Source organism: Eptatretus burgeri, chromosome 9 (assembly GCF_056783735.1).
Source record: "Eptatretus burgeri isolate ZD-2024b chromosome 9, Ebu_testis_v1, whole genome shotgun sequence".
Lineage (NCBI taxonomy): Eukaryota > Metazoa > Chordata > Myxini > Myxiniformes > Myxinidae > Eptatretus > Eptatretus burgeri.
The window spans coordinates 8,729,584-8,751,475 of NC_140969.1; the positions used below are offsets into that span (position 1 = coordinate 8,729,584).

Below are 21,892 nucleotides of genomic sequence, written 5' to 3' on the forward strand. Positions count from 1 at the left end.
GATGCCTGAGAAAATGGGAATTGAGAAGACATTCAAAGACTTTGGAAACAGTAGGAGTCAGAGCAATAGGATGGTAGTTAGAAGGGTTTGAATGATCACCCTTCTATTCTTTAAAATAGGCTGTACTAAGGCATGTTTCCAGGTAAGAGGAAAAGTTTGGGTTTTCAAACAAAAACGAAACAAACGAGCAAGCACGGGTGCAAGTTCTGAAGCACATTCCTTGAAGACACGGTCAGAAATGCCATCTCGCCCGAAGTCCTTGCTTATCTCCAGAGAGACGAGTATTTTTTTGACTGCATCAAAAGAGATTATAGGGAGGGACATAGGATTGGTGAGGGGAGCATCAGAGGGAGATGGAATGTTCGAGTCATCCAGCGTAGAGTTAGAGGAGAAAAGAGAACCAAAAAGAGTTGCTTTATCAGTCGGAGAGACAGCGATAGTATCATCGGAACGGAAAAGCAAAGGAAAGGTAGAGCGACAGAAGTTGTTGGAGATACTTTTCGCTCAGGACCAGGAAGATCTATTAGTGGAAGAAGATGACAGGTTGTCACATTTATTTTGAATAACGGGATGCTTCACTTCACGAATAACATGTTTACAATGATTTCTGGCAGATATGAAGGCTGAATGCGAGTCGGAGGAAGAAGAGTTTTTCCATGTCCGATATGCGGCATCCCTTGTAGTATTATATGATAGTTGATTCGCTATAGTATTGTTGATAAGCGATAGTTTCTGTTGAGAATTGTATTGTTGATAAGTGATAGTTTTATTGATAAGTGATAGTACTGGTGATAAATGATAGTATTGTTGATGAAGTGATGGTGATGTTGATAAGTGATAGTGTTGTTGGTAAGTGATTGTGGTGTTGATAAGTGATCATATTATTGATAATTGATGGTACTGGAGATAAGTTATAGTGTTGTTGATCAGTCATGGTATTGTTGATAAGTTATATTGTTGTTGTTTCATGATAGTATTTTGATAAGTGATAGTGTTGTTGATAAATTATTGTGTGGTTGATAAGTGATAGTATTGTTGATAAGTTATAGTGTTGTTGATAAGTGATGGTATTGTTGATGAGTTCTATTATATTTGATAAGTGATGGTATTGGTGATAATTTATAGTATTGTTGATAAGTGGTAGTACTGGTGATAAATTATGAAATGAATTTTTTTATTTTCAGTTTGATATCTAAAGGAATAGGATATGATAACAAACGATATTGCTGGTGCTGCACAGGCAGGGTGTAGCATCATAACATCTTCGTTGAGGATGTTAAGGTTAGCAATTAAAAAATATATTTTTGGGGTTGGTTTGTTAAGTATTCCAATCTGAACCCACAGCTCATGGTGCTTGGAAACTAGGTCCAAATCCCACACACCAATATGTGTTTGTCCATTGTCTATTAATGGCCTTGAAATTCATTTTAAAATACACAGATTTCTACTAATGTCTCTGTCCTGCATGCAATTTATGAATGAGCTTCACAATGAGCATTTATTGTAATATATATATAGGCTTGAGGAAATTTGCGATGATGATTTGACGTCTTTTCAAAACATTTCTTGTCTTATGATCCTTGTTATTGCAAAGCACTGATGTGCTATTGAGATATTGGAAAAATACAGCATGTCCACAGCTGCATTTGCACAAATGTATTTCAGAATTGTATTAATCGATGAGGGCCATTCCAAAATTTCTGTCGCCCTGATTGAGATATAAAAGCAATATGTCTGATGGGATGAGCTCTTTACAGCGCGTTGGTGCTACTGAAGAAGTTTATTGGCAAGGGTTGTGTTGGGTGGTTTGGGATTGTCTTCCCAGCAGTCAAGCAAGGTAGGAATTTGTAATTTGTTCAGTGTGCTGGTGATAACTTGCCTTCACTTCAATAAGGACACTGGCATCTTTAACGACCACCAGCTAATGCAGACGAGGTACCCAGTTTAACGTCGATCCGAGGGATGGCCAACACATTGATTCCTCGCCTTGCATGTGGAGACTAAAGAACTATCCAGGCATCCACCGAAACAGTGCCAGCGCAGCCATTAAAAATGGACCCCTCATCCTGATCAGGACTTTTCAGGACTCCAACAATACCTTTTGATATAACCCTTGTATCTCTCAACATAAAACTCAAATATATGCAACTCAAATTCTCGTTCGAAGCATGTTGACCTTGAACGAGGCACACAACAAGCCGGCAGCACACACCCACTCACAAAGATCACTATCTCTCACCTTTTCTGATCTGTGAGCTCGTGCCTACCACCAGCTCACTCGGAACCAGGCTCTTCCAGGTTTTAATGCTCCTGCCTGGCTCGCCAAATTGTATCTACAGACGCAGGACTTCAGTACAATTTTGAACATTTATTCACATACAAGACACATTTAGTATGCACGCATAGGAGGTTCTGAACAGACAAACGCATTCCAGAAATCTCATATACAAATGGAGAATCTTAGTCTTTATATTGTTTCAGTACGACACAGTTTTTTTATCATCTTTGGCACTGGCGCCCGTTTGTCTGGTCTTGACATCTTCCAGGCAAACCTACCAGGGAAGCTTATCTTCGGTCTCCATACAGCCCCAGCTTGACCTGGTTGAATGGTTGTAACATATATTTCAAATCCAGACATGTTAATCCTTTCTTAATACAAAAAACACACAGAATGCTGGAATGACATCAAACACCAACTCTAATGGTCATTAAAACAGTTTCCATCCTGAAACTGGGAAGATATATTATATCTTAAAGTGACTGGAGCTTAGTGAATACATCTGGATACCTTCTTAAATCCACATTCCAACTTGTTTGTGTCTTATATAAGAAATTCCTTTAGATAATTCTGAAATTATCGGCAATTCTTATTATATTCAACTTACTGGCAAAGTTCAACCTGTTTACACTTTTAATATACTGGTGATCTTTCCATACAAAGAAGAAATATAATTATGTTAATTCAAAATGGATAAATACTTAAAAACATCTTATCATATTTAAGTACATTTTATTTCAGGTTTAACATTTTCATTTTTTTAACAATCATCAATTTATTTATATTTCATCACCTTCAAACCCATTATGATAAAAATGTGTCAACACATGTCAAACACCAGGATGCCAGTTTATAACCGGGTTGAGATTCAAACCAAGCAAAATGAGTGTGAATACCTCTAGGTTAACCTGCCAACCCATGAGGTACATCGAGGAGCATGGATTTTTAATATAGAACAATGTGACACGAACAAAGTGCGTCAATGATACTGTGCTGATAATGAACATCAGATGACATAACTTTTGAGATGATCTGGTGTTGCCCCAAAGATCTCTTCATTAATTTTTTTATTTGATCAAGTTATTCTAAGCTATAAAGTTATATTTTTTGTTATATATATATATATATATATATATATATATATATATATATATATATATATATATATATATATATATATATATATATATATATGACCGGTCATTGGAGAGGCTTTATCATTTTACTTTGATGCTGTGCACAGTTTCACACAAAGCCAAAGGCAATATGCCAGATAAACAAGGTCATGATTTTTAGAGGCCAATCAAGCACAATTGCCAAATTCTATTCGATTACAATTCAATATAGCAAGCTGTTTTCATCACAGAAAATGGAGGGTAAACATTGGCACCACACAGACACGAGATGGTAAAGGGGGAATTGAGGGCAGCTATAATGTGACTACAGAGATTTTAAAGAGTATCTTAGTGATAAACAATATATTTAACAACTGAAAGTTGATCAGAGTACATTTGTCACCATATTGTAATTGAGGTGTGGTTGGCTTTGGACATTAGTCCTTTGTCAGGGCATAAAATAAGCACCCTGGATGGAAACTAGTATATTCAGTTGTATTTTGGTGACGCATTTCATTGTCATAATCGGAGCCTTTAGGTGGTGAATAGTATGTCAGCAGTCTTTCATATGAGAAGAAGAGGTGCTAAATTGTCATGTTAAATAATGAACTTACATTCTAACATGATCTTTAATGGTATGAGAAACACATTGTCAGAAGGCTGCTTCAAGAGCCTCATGTCATTTTCCTCTTTGCCTGCAGTGAACAGCACGGGACCTGTAAAAACCATCAACGTTTCAGCTGCTAACATATCGGAGTGGACACTGCACGACCTCCCCATAGATTCTATATACAAGGTCTTCGTACAGGCTATTACCCATGCTGGACTTGGGCCTGTGACCCTCCACATACCAGGGATGGATGTAAAACGTAAGCTTCATGATGTATCACCTTCTCCCATTCAATGGTGGCATTAACTGCAAGGATTATAACAGTAAAGTTGTGAATTTTAATGCGACTGATGAGACGTTGTCTCTCCTCCACCCAGTACATGTGAAGAATAAGTAAGAAATGATGAAGATCTGCAGACATTAAGCCATTTTAACCCGAATAACGCGAACACGAAGTATGAATTACTTGTTGAATTACCCGGTGTTGCCCAGGGAAATGCAATGAAATATGTATTTAAATATTTCCTGCATGACAAATTTGGGGATGTTGGCCTTATGGTTTTGGTTGAATTTCCAATCGTTGGCATTGCAAAATGAGCTTGGACTTTTATCAAAATGCTTCACCTTCTAAGGGTGCCCAACATGCTACCTTGGAGCCTTCTTGTCTTGCGCATTGATCCTCAACCTGAGCCTGTGCTGCTCTGTCATCTCAGCTGATGTGAAGGCTGTTTGTCTTGCACGTTGATCTTCAACCCGAGCCTGTGTCTGCTCTTGAGTCTCAAATGACTTGTAAACTGCCACTATCTTTGCATCTGATTTGCTTCTGCCCATCAGGTGGGGTTTTTTTGGCAGTATTTATGGCATTTGGTGGTATTTATTTTGCAAGGGAGGTTAAGATATTTCTTAACAGAAGTGTTCCCTTGGGAGTTCTCTTGAAAGTTGACTGTAAGTCAGAATCAAAAATATCTTGGTAGTCTTGAGGAAGATCACTTACCGCAAAGTTTGTTTTCATGACCTGGGAATGCAAAATATATTAATAAAAATCGAGTAATTGACATCAATAGTTGAGCCCATGTACTTTCCGTGCAACAGACAGGGAGGATTACAGCTGGGCTCGTCAATGCACAGGGTAAGTTTAAAATGATGATATTTACTATTAATCATGTTTGGGAGGAGGGGAGAGGTGGGAGCTGTGCAAAGCAAAATCACATTACCTATTCTGCTTTCATTGTCCACATGATGTTTATCAAAGTCTGCAACACTTTTAAAGAGCATCTGATGTTAACGTTGATGGAACAAACAATTTCACGATTTTGTTTTTTTTTTCCTCAAAATTCTCACTGGTTAACCCTCCTGATGTCCATCCCTCCTGAAGTCCATCCCTCCCTTTCCAGGTTTTGTTTTGTTGTCAGGGAAGGAAACTGAAATATTTCCAAAAAACTGAGAATTACCAGATCTGATCACGATCAATGTTTTTAACGTCAGATATTGAAAAGGAATGCACTATTTCCTTAGTTCTCCATCAGCAGTACCCCTCTTGTTGTTCCTCTTCTTCTTTACAAAGATTATTTTCCAAAACTCTCTGTCATTTGTCCACCAACTGTCCTCCCACACCTACAGCACGACCTTTCTTCGTGCCTTCAACAAAAATTCTTACCTCCCATCCCATGATCTTTATCTCCATTTGTCCAATTTGGGAATTTGAATCAGCATCTCCCCACTTCAAGTCACCTCTTTCTGCATCCCCCCCAAACCCAACATCTCAAAACTTCATGTCCCCCCTTTCTGCATCCCTCCTCACTGCATCCTCTCAACGCTTCCTCCTCATCCAACCACTCAAACCTTTCCCCTCACCCTACCCCATCAAAACCTCCCCCTCACCTTATCCTCACAAAAGCCTCCCTTCTGTCTTGCATCCTCCCAACACCTCCTCCCCTGTCCCTAACCAAATGGACCTCAAACATCCAAGGTCTCTGCTCCATCCTGACAGATCTCTCAATCCAGGCTGCTGCTGATAAATCAGACTTCATCTGTTTAACACAATCATTCCACCCACAGGACATCCCTGACTCCTAAGTGTCTCTCCCCGGCTTTTGTCTCCTCCGATTCGATCGGCCTGAACCTCGCCCCAGCAGCGGAGTTACACTTTAAACCAATAACTCCATTTCTCACTGCTCTTGGCTGATCATACACCTCGAAACCCCCAGTACCTCTGGCTGTGACTTCCCCTCTGCTCCGACCTCTTGTTTGTCTTTGTACCGTCCTCCAAGTCGTGACGACTCCATCTAAATCTCTCTCTCTCAGACAACATGAACCAACTTTTAAACACTCATCATCTTCATCAAACTCTCTTCCTCATATGTGGCAATTTCATTTGTCACCGTGCAACTTGGTTGTGTGTTGGTACGTCTCTCTTGCCAGCCATGGCACTTCAGCAAAGGACTTCTGTGCCTCCATGAGATTGACTCGATCTGTGAACTTTCCGACCTGCATTTCTCCCAATGGGAAATTCTTCCTTCTGGACTTGATAATGACAAACTTCCCCAAAAGTGTCTCCTGCTCTTCCTTTGCTCCAATTTGTTCATCTGATCATGTGCTTGTGAGAGTCAAGACCTGTGTAGCTATTTTCAGAGCTGCTTCAGTGCCGGCAAGTCTGGCAGTTCACTCAGGCAAATTGGCAGGAACTGTAAGCAGCCATCTCACATCAGGACGAGTCTCCTATATCTACCACCCCTGATATTAACTCATGGTCTTTTGCACCTGAGAAGGCGGAGAAGTTTATGGCAACCGTTGACCCTGATTCTGCACCTGAATCCAAGGCTAACTCCACTATTGGGTAGTGGAGCAAATGCTCTGTGTGGCTCTCAACAGAATCCTTTCATCTCCTCTCCCTGTTAAGGCTACAGTGCCCCAAGGCAGATTCTTGGCCCAGGCCTATTCCTAATCTTCATCAATGATCTCTCTGACTTTCTGGAAAATCCCTTTTATCTCTTTGCTGATGACTCCATCCTCTGCCGTGACATCCCTCATCCTTCAGACAGGCAGGCTGCAGCATCATCCCTCTCTTTTGACCTTGACAAAATCAAAAGCTGGTCAAACACTTGGAATATGTCTTTCAATCCTGACAAATCTCACACTCTCACCATCTCTCTACGAAATGACCATCTGGCAACCCCTCCTATCTATTTTCTTAACAATCCTCTTGAGGAAGTTCAGTCATTCATGTGCTGTATCACGTGATTGGGTTTTCGGATATCATGCCTCGCCCGCTAGGGGTGGCAGGAATGTACTTCCGGACGCGCAATAAAGCGGAGTTGATGCTGGCATGCTTGCTTCTCGTGTTCCACTGCACCTTGTACATCATCATGCCGGAGGGGCTGTTGAAAGGTCCTCGGAAGGTGGAAGTGATTCAACACATGCCACCGCCTCGCGACAAGATGCAGCTGCGCTCGTTCATTGGTATGGCCCAGTATTACCTAAGGTTCGTGCGAGGGCTCAGCAGACGGATCACAAACCGCTTCAATACATCCTGAGACCCAAACGCGGGGTGCCGGTGGTGGCGGCCGCGTGAATACAGTGGTGGTGTCTGTTTCTTGGTGCTTACGATTATGATATTCAGTTCCGAAGCACCGAGAAACATGCTAACTACGACGGGCTCTCACGCTTGCCGTGTGCGGAGGGTCAAGCTGTGTCTGAGTTGGCAGACCGGGTCGAAGTGTTCGCGCTGGGCCAGGTCCAAAGCAGGCCGGTCACGGCCAGACAGGTCGCGGTGGAATCGGCTCGTGATCCGGTGCACGCCCATGTCGTCCAGGCGATTTCTACGGGGAATTGGAGCGATCTGCCTTCGACACCGGCATTTCAACCTTTCACGTCACGCGCATCAGAGCTGTCGTTGGTCCAATGGTGCATTATGTGGGGAATGAGGACGGTGATTCCACCGAAGTTCAGGCAGCGGTGTTTGGAAGAACTGCATGTCAGTCACCTTGGCATCGTGAAGACCAAGAGTCTTGCTCGTAGCCTGTTGTGGTGGCCGGGGTTGGACAAAGACATTGAGCAGTTGGTTAAGCGTTGCGCCATGTGCCAGACAGATGCTGATAACCCGCGTCGAACTTCGGGACTATGGCCTACCCCAGACAGAGCCTGGCAGAGGGTCCATGTAGATTTTGCGGGGCCGGTTAATGGCAAAATGTTTTTGATTGTGATCGATGCATTCTCTAAATGGCCGGAGGTTGAAGTAATGCAGCATACATCAGCAAACATTACAGTGGAGAAACTGCGGACAATCTTTGCTAATAAAGGGTTGCCGGAGATCCTGGTCTCTGATAATGGTCCGCAGTTCATCGCGGGTGTATTTGATGAGTTTATGCGCCAAAATGGTATTTGACATCTGAGGTCCGCACCGTATCATCCTGAGACGAATGGGCAAGCTGAGTCGTTTGTTAAGATGTTGAAACGGGCTTTGCGCAGGGGGGGGGTGTTGCACCTGTGCAGATGGTGGTCGATGTCTTTTTGCTCCATTCAGGAACGCAATTCATCCTGTCACGGGTGATTCGCCTGCTATTCGTCTCTATGGACGGGCATTGCGGTCCAGACTGGATTTGCTGCGACCTGGAGGGTCGAGGAATGGGGTGGTGTCGCGTCCGACGCGGATGCGCGGCTTCGATGTGGGACAGCGGGTAATGGTGCGCGATTATTTCCACAGTTCCAAATGGGTGCCGGCTGTGGTCTCTGTGGTACTGGGGCCGGCGAATTGCATGGTGCGGACTGATGGTGGGGAGGTGTGGATGCGGCACGTGGACCAAATGCATGATCGCTGTCCAGCGTCACCCCCCCCCCCGCACACCCCCGGGCCGAACGATGTGGGACCCCCACCTGTAATGTCGCCGGTGCCAGACGTTGTATCGCCAGGGCCGGATGTGCCGACGCCCAGGGAGTCTTCGCCTGATTCTGTCCTACCCGGGGACGTCGGGCAGGTTGGTCAGCCGGGGGCGGTTGTTATTGCGGATGGCGCGAGTCCGGCGAGGGTGTCACCTCGACCGAGCCGGGAGGCGTCTGAGCCTGGACTGTCTGGCGGCGCTGCCCGTCCGAGGCGGGTCAGGGTGTGGCCATGGTACTTGGAGGATTATGAGTGTTGATGGGTTTCGGGTGGTCATGTTACAATTGTCCTTTCATCATTTGACTTGTCATTTTACGAGGGGAGGAGTGTGCTGTATCACGTGATTGGGTTTTCGGATATCATGCCTCGCCCGCTAGGGGTGGCAGGAATGTACTTCCGGACGCGCAATAAAGCGGAGTTGTTGCTGGCACGCTTGCTTCTCGTGTTCCACTGCACCTCGTACACTCTAATTCAAACTCCTGGGTCTCTCTCTATCAGCCATGATCTTTTTGGGGCAAACCAAACTTCAAAGTTGGACTCAATACCCTCACCCTAACTGGGCATCCTCTGTCATTCAAAGTTCTTCATTGGCACACCTGAACTCCTATCCACCTACAAGGCCTTTATCCACAGCTTGATGGAGTACTGCTCTCTCCTCTGGGCTGGTGCCCCTGCCTCACACATTGCTCAGTTTGACACGGTGGAAACCAAGGCCTTTAAGGTTATTGGGATCTCCCATGATGAAGCTGAGTCAACTGGCTTATCACTGTTTCCCATTGCAGACAGGTTAGTGGTCTTTCTGTCTCCTCCCGCCTCCTTTCTGGTCTTGCATCCACTGCTCTTCCTGTGCTTTGTCCACCATAAACCATCAACCGTTGTGCGCACATTGTCCACCATAAACCCCCTTCTTGGTGATCTCCCAAAATCAACTCCACTCGTTTGTTCCTCCTCTCTCCTGCCTGTGGAACCACCTACCTCGTTCTTCCCTCCAAGTCTTTAAGCCAACTGTTCGCCACCACCTCAGATCGCTTCGTCCCCCATCCAAAATCAATCATCTATTCTACTCACCCCTTTCCAAATTTCCAGTTTTACCTTCTTGAGATTTTGCGTCTGTATCGATCTTGCGTCTGGAGCCATCCACTCCATGCGTCCTGCCCTAGCCCTCATTCACCCCCCCCCCCCCAACACCCAATGTTTGTCCAAGTCTGCTTCTATCTTGGCCTTCAACTCTGCTGTTCTCGTTCTCTCTCTCTCTCTCTCTCTCTCTCTCTCTCTCTCTCTCTCTCTCTCTCTCTCTCTCTCTCTCTCTCTCTCTCTCTCTCTCTCTCTCTCTCTCTCTCTCTCTCTCTCTTTCTCTCTCTCTCTCTCTCTTTCTCTCTCTCTTTCTCTTTCTCTTTCTCTTTCTCTTTCTCTCTCTTTCTCTCTTTCTTTCTCTCTCTCTTTCTCTTTCTCTTTCTCTTTCTCTTTCTCTTTCTCTTTCTCTTTCTCTTTCTCTTTCTCTCTCCTGTTCCTTTAGTGGTTTAGCTCTTCCATGAGCTGCATAAAATATAAAAATGTAGAAGTGAACATAATTTCAATTTTTCTTATTCATGACAATGTCTCAGGCATGCCTTGTACTACTTCACCTCGTCCTGGAGCATGTGTTCCACCCAGGGCTGGATTTAGGGAAGAGCCAACGGGACACTTGTCCAGGGCCTAAACTCCAGGGGGCCACAAAAAACATACAATACATTTATTTATTTACAAAGCTCATGTTATTTATTCCCTTGTTGACTCAAAGGTAGCAGAGCCAGGGAAGCTTGGATTCGGACGAAACTTGGTGGGCAGGTTGGGTGTGTAACAAGCAAGAATTGATTCGATTTTGGTGAAGATCCGAATGCGGATCCAGATCAGAGAATCTTTCAAGTGATTTTTCACCGTTGAGTGATCGGGTTAAAACGACATGTAGCAGGATATCTGAAAATGTTATGGACGGATTCGGATGAAGCTTGGTGGATAAGTTGGTTCGGTGACAAGAACAAGCCAATTAAATTTTAGTTCAGGTCCGAATCCAGATCCGGCCCATCAGTGGGCTGCAAACCGTAAATTAATCAGCTTGGTGGAGGTATGCACTCTACCGAGTACCCTTCTAGTTTAACATATCTTTACTTTTAATCTATCTTCAGTTTAAAAACAAGCTCAAATGAGCTAAGATCCTCGTCCTCTTAATGATGACGTCATAAAACGAATATGACGTCATTGTGATGTATCAGGTTTGCGATAAATTATCTGTGCTAATGCCCGGCTTGATTCCCGCAAACAAAATTCAAACAGCTTGCCTAGTTTCGGAGATAATGGTATAGGCGATTTCCATTAGCAGCGATATTATGACGTCAACTTTTTTCTAGGAAGAATTTCCAAAATCGGAGATGGTTCCTGCCTGCGCGTGGGCTTTCTGCATATACATGGCAAGTTTCACGAAGATCCGATGAAAACTCGGGGTTGTGAAACAAAAAATGTCAAAAAATAGGAATGACATCATAGTGATGTATCATATGTGCGGTAATTCATCTCTGCTAATGTCCTGTTCGATTCCCGCAAACAGAATTCAAAAAGCTTGCCTAGTTTCGGAGATTATTTTTTGGCGATTTCCATTAGCGGAGATATTTTGACGTCATAACTTTTTTTTTTCTCGGAGGAATTTTCAAAATCGGAGATGGTTACTGTCTGTGCAGGGTATTTTTACATAAGTATGCCAAGTTTCAGGAAGTTTCGATGAAAACTGTAGGTGGTGAAACAAAAAAGTCCACAAGAACAACAACGTGAGTAAGACTGAGAGATCCTCCACGAGGATCTTAAAAAAAAAGTGTTGCAGTGAAATGTTTATAGATGTATACACAGTGATGCTCTTTTTTGATTTTTTTTTTCTCTTCCCACTACATTTCAAGGTGGGAGGGGGGGGCTCTACTACTCACATGTCCCAGGGCTGATAATCTTAAATCCAGCTCTGGTTCCACCCTTTGATAATTGATACAATTACTGAAAACGCATCGGTGCGTCATTTCGGTAATATTTAATGGGAAACAAAAGTAATTGATCAGAAAGAAACCGATGTAATTTTACTTCAGAATGTATGTCACAGTGTGTAATCCAAAGATGTACATTATTGGTGAATTTTCTGAGGCACGTAGGGAAGGTAAAGTTTACAGGTACTGAAATAATGATAATAATCATTAACATGAATGTTCATGAATACCTGAGATAGAGATAATCAACAACATAATCTTCCTCTCAAATCAGTTCAATCATTCACAAACGTTTGGCCTTCACCATTAGTCACGATCTCTCTTGGACAAAGCATATATCCAAGTTGGCCTCCAACGAGGCATCCTCCGTTGTGCCAAGTGTTTCCCAAGACAATCCAAACTTCTAACTACGTACAAGGCGTTCGTCCACAGCTTGGGTGGAGTGTTGCTCTCTCATTTGGCCTGCCACTGGGTGTCCCATCTGCCACAATTAGTGGGCGGATGTTAAAGATCCCACAATGTCCTTCACGAAAAGTAGGCAATTTCAGTGATCACCCGCACGCTGGCTGAATTACAAATACCTGCTCTAACTTACGGGGGCTATCAGTACAAACCCACAGCACGACCAAATGATTAACCCTCCCCAAGCCCATCCCTCCTTTTCCAGGTTTTGTTTTTCTCTCTCTTCTGATCCTTCCATCCTTATTTAATTTTTTTTTCATTGTTATTTATTCCCCAATTTTTCCTTCCTCTTATTAAGCCCATTCCTTCTTCTGCTTGAGCTTGTATCCATCATCGTTTCCTCAGGCCCGTTGCCAGGATTTTCAAAGGGTGCGTGCAAAGCTAAATGCGTAAACTGTTGACTATCCCTGGCCCGTGTGCTGAAAGCAAGCTATGCTCAGGGAGGACTGGGGGGCATCTCCCCTCCCTTGGAAAAATGTTTGGTTCCAGACTTCATTTCCCACACTTTTTCATGTTTTTGAGGCTTGTTTGAGGTTAACGACTTCAGAAAAGGCAAAATTTGTTGAAATAAAAAATAAATAAAAATGACAAAAAGGAATTTTAGTTGAAATTGTTTTTTTTCTTTCCTCCGACAAGAGGGGTGCGTGCGTTCACACCTAACGAACCCCTCACCACGTCGGAAATGGGCATGCTCCTTCACCCATTCTCCCTCCGCATGTCCCCCTGTTTTGTTGCTCTATCATCCTGTTGGTGTTTCTTCCTTCATTTTACGATGATCTCGGGGTTCCTGTTCTTATCATTTTCTGTTCCCTATGATAGGTCTTCCGCAAGCCTCGACTTTGCAGACAAAAACACCGTTATAAACCATAATCGATCCTCATGAGTACACCCTGGAACATTTTCACTTTGCAAATACAATGCAATACATGTTGTTTACAATTGATGCAGATATCTTTCATGGCAAGTACACAAGTTATGAAACTGTGTTTTGATGCACATTTTATCTGTAGTTCTCCTAAATTTCTAGGTTTTCTACTTTCCCGAAAAAGTATTAATCGACATGAATGGGACTTTGATTGATACTTCATTTCTTTTTCCACACTTCACTTGTTATGCTTCCACATTGTTTCTTGACATTCTTTGAAAGAGATAAAAAAAAATAACTCTACATCGAATTAGCAGTAATTTGAATGTTCGTATGATTCGCGTAGGTGTGGGAAGACAGCGTATATAATGGCACCTGCAGCACATCAACGAAACCCAACATAAAGAATCCGTTTATATTTATCTTTATCGCACTGTTTAAGGAGAATTTTGAACGTGAATTGTTCAGAAATGAAGGTTTCATGGTCCAAAAAAAAATGTCGAGGAAATCCCGCCAAATGTTTTGACTACGCCAAATGAAATGCCAAACATCTGTTAATATTTATCGCAGAATTCCCCTGGGTTCAACTAGTTTATAGAAACTGAAAATGAATGATCGAGTACACGTCTCCCAGTGTGTTATACATGTGGAGGAATAGGAATTGCAGTGTGAAATAAGACGGAGTAAGACAAAATAAAACAAGAGCGAGAATTGCTTTGCAAAAAAATGTCCCCGATCGATGTGTTAGTTTCTCGGTCCAAAAAGGGCACAACTCGCCGGTAGGTGAAACCCGTTGTGGACTAATAAGTAAAAGTTTATCCTGCAAGAAACAGCAAGCATAAGGGAATATATGCATCAAACATTTTTGGGACAAATGAACCTCAAATATTTGGCACGATCTCCAATGACTTAATTTTGACATGACTTTGAAACAGAAATTGAAAAAGAACGTGATACTTGACACTTGTCATTTGAATTTTTCTTTGTTTTATTCTGTCCCCTTGTCTGTATTTAAGTCTGTGTGGTGGCGCCTCAAAATGAGACTTATTTTACCTAACGTTCCGTCTCATTATTGTCCCGTTTAGAATTATGACCGTTGTTAATATTTGATTTATTGTCATTAAACCCCATATTTATTTAAGTTGCTTGTGTCTGTCTATCTGTCGTGGGTTCGAGATAAACCCCCTTGTGTTGTGCTTCCATCTTCTCTGTCTTTGCTGCTGTTTCTTTCCTGTTGATTATCTTCAAAAGGGTGTTTAAATTAACTCAAACACCCAATTTTCATTCACGCACTCCCTTGGTGTTCCCCTGCAAAGTTTCAAGCCGCTCGGTTTCATGGTTTTGGAGTTCTGGATGACACAAACACACGCACACACACACACACACACACTGACATTCATTCGTATCGATATATATGTATGTATGCCGTGTTTGTAAAGCTGTTATATTTGACTCTGCAAAACTGTGTTGCTTTATCCTTCCTGTGTGGCTGCAGCTGACCCCAGCCCAGTGATTGATATCCCGCAGCAGACCTGGTTCATCGGGGTGATGTGCGCTGTGGCATTGCTGATATTGCTGCTACTGGTAGTCTGCTTCATCCGCAGAAACCGTGGAGGAAAATACCCTGGTTGGCCTTGCATAACTCACCTGTTTGTCAGTTGGCTTTTGTTCTATAATTCTTCACTCATTTCAATATCTTGTGCTTTACAAGCTGCAGATTGGAGTGAAATTATCTGCATCCCCCCCTCCCCCCAACCCCCAATTCCTCCAGCCTTTCTATCTAATTTCTACCCCCCCTCCAAACCTCTTCTGTCAACTCATGATGGATTTTTAAACACTTATTCATCGATTTATTATCTCCGCCACCAAAGGTGAACGGAGGACATGTTTTCACCCCTGTCCGTTTGTTTCTCTGTGAGCGGAATATCTTTAAAAAGTTGTGGACAGACGTGGACAGAATTTGGTGGAAGAGTTGGTTGTGTGACGAGGATGAATTTATGAGATTTTAGTGAATATTCGGATCCGAGGATTTTTAAAGTGATTTTTGACCATCGAGAGATGGATGGGACCAAAAACGATGTATAGCACGATACTTCAATAAGTTGTGAACAGATTATGACAAAATGACGGATCGTTAGGTGAGCAGGAATTCATGCCATTATAATCAATGGGATGATGGAAGGTGAGTGATGATGGAGTGTGTCCAAAAATGGCTCAGAGTGTAAATAGGAAAGCTGACATGATCCCCACGCTTTTTGAAGAGAAAAAACAGGGGGATATTGTAATCGGCTCCGTTCGTCCATCTGTCCGTCACACTATCTCCTCCTAAACGTTTGTGCAGAAATTCACCAAACTTGTTAGTGATGATCACCACATGAGAAGAAGGTGAAAGAGTCGTATCACTTTTGGCTTCACCCCTTTGGGTGGGGTCAAAACGTCATATACCGAAAAATGCAATTCCCGTCACATTTTAAAACATTTTATCATGAAACTTTGTATTTGGGAAGAACAGTGACCAGGAATGGTAAGTTTGAAGCAGAGGTGCGAAGGAGGATTCCTGCTGAATGTAATTACCAGATGAGCATTGTTGTAGATCTGAGAAATGTACAGTACAGATCAAAATCTATTTTGTCCATACTTCCTCAATACTCCTCATGAAATAAAGTTTTCTTTTCATCAACTTGCTTTTAATAGTGAAAGAAAAAGAGAATGCCCATCCGGATCCAGAATCCCAGCCGATGAAAGAGGAGACCTACAGGTACAATACTGCTTCATGTGACATGCAAGGATGTTTAAAGTGCAGCTTCCTCAGTTATCTCTGATTGGTTTAAGAATGAGATGTCGATGTATTTATTTCGTTTTTCTTCTCTTTGTTTCCTCCTGCATTCATGCTGTCGTAACACTAGATCACTGGGAAGGTACGTGTGTTTCTTGAGTGTGATTTATTGATTTATTTAAACTCAAAACTCTTTAAATCACCGTCCGATAAATTTTGCTTGCAGCCCAAGCACAGCTTGTTAGCTCCTGGCAGGTTCAGTTGATTGCTGCATCCTGTTGGATTTACCACTTCTGCCACATCACAGTTAATTGGTTTTACACAGTGCCTTGCTGTGGATATTGTAGTGAACATTCAAATGGATTGAGGTTTAATAGCAAATTTCCAGAGAAGCAGGAGATACGGTAACAGGATAACGTGCACTTTCCTTATGTAAACCTGTCTTGGGATAAATGGGTTATGTCTGTCAATACATTAGTTATCCCCACATTTCAAAAATAAAAATAAAAAATGGGGGGGTTATTGTAATCTGCTTCTTCTGTGTGTCTGTCTATCTGTCTGTCCATCATGGTTGTGCAGAAATTACCAAACTTGGTATTTATGATCATCACATGACATGAAGGTGCAAGAGCAGTATCATTTTTGGTCTCACCCCTTGTGGCAAGGTTAAAAGGTCAAAGACCGCATAATGCAACAATGAGCACTAATCCATCCATTGGGACCATACTCTGTGCAGAGCGTTGGTGCTGCCTAAGCAGTCTCCTTGGCTATTAGACACAATCGTGGATGGATCACCACTCCAACACAGGATACCAGGAAACTGGTACTTATTTTGCCGACTTCAGAAGGATGGCAGGCAGAGTCAATCCCACCTGTTATTAATTCAACAGCCGAGTGGGATTTGAACTCAGGATCCTAGGATCCCGAACCATTAAGCCAACACCAGGTGTACATTTTTAATGAAACTTTGTAAATGCACTAAACGTTGGGGGTTGCATGAAATATGTAACAATTTTTTGGATTTGACCCCCGGTTCATGCCCCAGGGAGTGGGGACTTAGGGTCACAGGGTCAAAATGGGATTTTTTTTTAACTCAAAATGTGAGATTGGGTCATTCCTGGTGGAACTTTTTGCCATCTTCAACTTTGATTTAAGTGGGGAGTGTGGGGGATTTGTGATGGCATGCCATCGACTTCGTTCTAATTATTATTAATGAAATTATTATTACTAGTGCGGGCCCGTAGGTGCATGCCCGTAGGTGCGTGCCAGTATGTGCAGCTTCGTTCCTTCACTCTCGTAAACGACGACTGGATTGGGACATTGTTTCAATTCAATCGGACCAACCATATCATAAATGGCCATAACTTGGGAAACACCTGGGAAACATACTCAGGTCCCCAGCGTCAATTGTGACGTCATATCAAATGAAGAAGAAGAAGAATTCTGACGCCCCCTCTCTCCCCCCTCCTCTCTCGCCCCTCTCTCTCACCCCAACTCTCACACCCCTCTCCCGTCCCCCTCTCTCACCACCTCCTCTCTCTCCCTCTCTTGAATTGTGACGCCCCTCTCTCTCCCCCTCCTCTCTCGCCCCTCTCTCTCACCCCCACTCTCACCCCCTCTCACACCCCTCTCCCGTCCCCCTCTCTCGCCACCTCCTCTCTCTCTCCCTCTCTTGAATTGTGACGCCCCTCTCTCTCACGCCTCTCTCTCCCTCCCCTCTCTCGCCCCCTCTCTCACCCCCTCTCTTGCCCCTCCTCTCTCCCCCTCTTTTCTCGCCCCTCCTCTCTCGCCCCTCCTCTCTCGCCCCCCCTTCTCTTGGAAAAAACAGCTTTCAAACCCTTGGGAAACAGCTGTTTCCCTTGGAAAAATTCAAACCTTGGGATTAATTAATAATTTGAACAATTAATTCAAACCTTGGGAAAAAACAGCTTTCAAACCTTGGGAAACACTTGGGAAACAGCTGAAATGGATGAAGAACAATATCAAACCTTGAAAAGGCACATGCTCAGGTCCCCAGCATCGATTATGACAAACGAAGATTATGATTATAACAAACGAAGAAGAAGAAGAATTGTGACGTCGATCGTGCAAAAAAAAAATAAATAAATAAACAAGCAGTCATAGACTGGTACTTACGAAATCGTCAACTTAACCTCTGACCTTATCTCATAAAAGCTGTCTCCAGAGAAGGTAGCGACGCACACCAGAAGTTTCTACGATGATTCTGTACCAAACCATCAAAAATCGAATGTTTGACCTCACTGTGACCTTGACCTTTGACCGATTTTGACCAAAATCTAATCAGCGCTAACCATCACCCTCCTGAATCACGTGGTGTAATTTGACATCGGTAGCTTCTTCCGTTCTCGAGTTATTGTGCCTACAAACAAACACACAAACAAACACACACACACACACACACACACACAGAGGATGGAAGTCATCAATATACTGACGAAATCTTTCGTTTAATAAAATTCGTTAGATTTCGTTAGTAATAAAATGCATGTCGAAGGTGGGTTTGAATATGTATGTGTAAACCTGAGTGACTGTTGGATGTAAGCCAGAATTGACATGTTGCTGCATGTTTCATCCAGCGACGACAAGAAGCCATTCGGAGGAAGCCGACCTTCCCTCGATACAGACGTGCAACGGGGAATGAGCGAGGACAGCCTGGATGAGTATGGAGACCATAGTCAGGGACTTTTCAACGAGGATGGTTCTTTCATCGGGCAATATGGTGGCAGGAAAGAACGCGAAGGCATGGAAAGCTCAACAGCGACCTCACCTATGAACCCAACCAATGGGCCTGTCATTGGCAACCACACAGCGTGACATAGCTCCTTCTGCACCACTCTTTCACAGCAATCCTACCCCTTTCCTTCCTTGGCTGTTGTTATTTGTGGCTGTGCCAAGGAGTGCTTGTGTTGCCTTCTATCTTTTGGGAATATCTCAAGGGGTCCAGTTACTGCATTTTGACCCCACTAGCAACATTCACAAACATACCCTGGTGTATGTCTGTAACTTTTTGTATTGTCGTTACTGATAATTGTTATGAAGGATTTTGACTTCTTTTTTCATTTCTTACTTCCTTGCGTTGTATATAGAGTCCAGTTAAGATTTCTTATTCTTCAGTGTTAATTTTCTAATTTTCAAACCCCCCTTCCTTAACTTCCAAACCCCTTCATAAAAGTAAGAAACCACAGTAAAATAGGCACAAAATATTGTTTTTGTATATTTATGCCATACAGTACACAGTGCCATGATTCATTGTGCTGTATAGACAATGAACGATGAAAGCCTTGTTTAAATGTCCACCATGCTCAAGCTCAGTTCCTCTAATTCCTCCCCCCATCCCCCCGCCCAGGACATTTTGTTCAAAAACACTGCTTTTGTCCAATTCAATACATTAGAAACTTTGAATGGGAAGTATCGTACTGCTTTGGTCTGTATACTTGAAAGTGCAGGTTTGTCTTTCTGCCTTGATAAAATTTCTTGTTTTCAGTTTGCATCGTTGCAGGTTCTGTACAATCATGACCACATCACTCTGGCAAGTCCAGCAGTCATTGGCTATCCACACAGATTCCATACATTCTATTCTTTCCTGTGCAGCATGAGTCTGCCGGTTTGCATTATTTGTTGGGAGTGAGGCTGTGCTGCTGATGTAGTGCCCTCATCAGGTTAGAGTTAATCAAACGGAAGACCAAATACTGCATTAGTCATCAGAAGGAACCCGAACAAGTGAAGAGCAAAGATGGAGCCATCAGGAGGAACCTGGATAGGATGTTACCGCTACTTCTTTACCCTCAAACCCATCAAGGTGCAGCCAAGTGAGCTTTACAGAAAAATTTCTGCAATAATTCACTTCCTATTAGACAGATAGATAAAGAAAGAGAAGTGAAGAGTAAAAAAGATAAAATAAAAGAAAAAGCAAGAATTACAACGAATAACGTGAAGTGTGAAAAAGTAGAAAGAAATGTGAAAGCAACAAGGAACAAAGATGTCTGGAAGAACCTGGACAGATAGATTTCAGCAGTTACTCCCCAGACTCAAACGCAGCAACATGTAGAAGTAGCTCGAGGTCCGTCAGCGGGGAAGCATAGTCCACACAACATCAGGGTATGGTACAAACATAACGAAACAGGAGACCAAATACTGCATTGGAGTCATCAGAAGGAACCCGAAGAAGTAAAGAGCAAAGTTTTCAGGCCAAGAATTTGTAATTTGTTCATGGTGTCATGCACTCTTTGTGAAGGATACTGTGGGGTCTTTAACGTCCACCAACGAATGACGGCAGACGGGACGCCCAGTTTAACGTCCATCCGAGGGAGGGCACACATTGAATCATCACCCTGTCTGAGAAACACTGGGAAGACAGTTTATAACTGGAAAAGATTCAAAGCCAGGTTAGACAGCTCAGAGGTGAGCCATCCCCCATTTCCTAATTTGAATGTGGTGCATAATCTCAGCACTTACATTCTTATATTACATGATCATATGTTACTTACAACTGTGCAGTTATCACAGTTAATATTCTGAGATTTCCTTTGTTTTTTTTAATAGTTTTTTGTTTTTGTTTTTTAAAATCAAAGTTTTAATTTGATTTCAAATAGGTCACACCAACTCGTTCAACGGCGACGTCCCAACTATTTAGTGCCGTTAACGCATTCTCCATTGGATTTCAGAAGTGCATTTATAAAAATGTAAATATTTTGATGTTATTATAAGGTGCAGGAAGATGTCTGCAAATCATGTATCATTGACTATAAAAGTTATATATTATTGTTTTTTCAGTGCTTTGAACAGACACCATAATGTAAAAATTGTTTATGCCATTCCAAGTGTTGTAGCCAGAAGAGCACAAAGGGCAGATTGAACAAAAAGAAAATGGCAGAACTTCCAGCAGGACATGAAGGCATTTAAGTTTCGGCCAAAGTGGGCGACTCGTTCGTGCCGTTCGAACAAACCTACAAAAATAAATAAAAGGATATTGCACAACAAAACACTTTGATAATAGATTCAAGAACAGTATGTTGTTACAGAATGTAATTTGCTTTTATATTTATTAAGAGATGTCATCAGGCTTTGTAGTTGTGTTATTGCAAATCAGTGCTATTTTGTTTTTGCAGGCCATTGCAGGTTTCTCGTATTGTGAAGTTTTCGGGTTATTTTTGTTCTGCTTTATAATTGGGTTCATCATTCACCTCGACGTTGAACGCGTCTGAAAGCAAATGTCGAGTCGAATATCGGAGGTGGAAAAAAAATTCGACTTTTAATCAAGGCAGCAGAGAGTCGGTATTTTATATGTTTCTGACATTCCCATTTGGTATACTTTGGATTTCCAGGATGTGCCAGCACTCGTCCAAGCAATGCGTTTTGTAACCGTAGACGTCTTGCCACTGTTTTCTTTGATTCAGTGTAAATGTCGTCATTAAACCAAAGTGTATGGCTCTTCTGATTCGTTCATGTTGTACTATTTTGTAGCATTGATTCTGTCTTTGGAGCGAGTTTTGTGACCTACTGCCTTATGTAACTTCAAAAGACTTTTGGCAGAGCAACTTTGATCCAGGCTTTTGGTATTAGTCTGGTGACTTTGCTAACTACTCTGAATGTCAGGTTCAAGATCATTGGAATCTCTGGCGATGAGGCTGAGTCTATGGGTCCATCACATCGCCATCGCAGACAAGTCAGTAGTTTCTCTGTCTTCTACAACGTCCTTTCTGGTCTTGCACCCTCTGCTCTTTCTGTGCTTTACAGGGTGCCCCCCCCAAGCTTTCTGCAGGGTGCACGATGTCCACCATCAACCCCCTTCTGGTGAAACTACCGAAATCCAGGATCACTGCTCACCTCCACTCATTTGTTCCTCTTTTTTTCTCCACCTGTGGAATCAACTTCCACATTCTCA

General features: G+C 42.7%; 1 protein-coding gene across 11 annotated transcripts in view; it reads left to right on the plus strand.

Moving 5' to 3' along the window:
- The window catches only part of LOC147019490 (neuronal cell adhesion molecule-like), a 320,000-nt gene extending 298,559 nt beyond the window's left edge, over positions 1-21,441 (plus strand). For all 11 annotated transcript variants that reach the window (XM_085894024.1, XM_085894028.1, XM_085894023.1 and 8 more), the window contains 4 exons: positions 4,095-4,262; positions 14,707-14,838; positions 15,906-15,969; positions 18,585-21,441. In XM_085894024.1, the coding sequence (XP_085750150.1) occupies positions 4,095-4,262; positions 14,707-14,838; positions 15,906-15,969; positions 18,585-18,822 (602 nt within the window). In that variant the 3' untranslated portion in view covers positions 18,823-21,441. The remainder of the gene's footprint in view (positions 1-4,094; positions 4,263-14,706; positions 14,839-15,905; positions 15,970-18,584) is intronic.
- Positions 21,442-21,892: the final 451 nt, after the last annotated feature.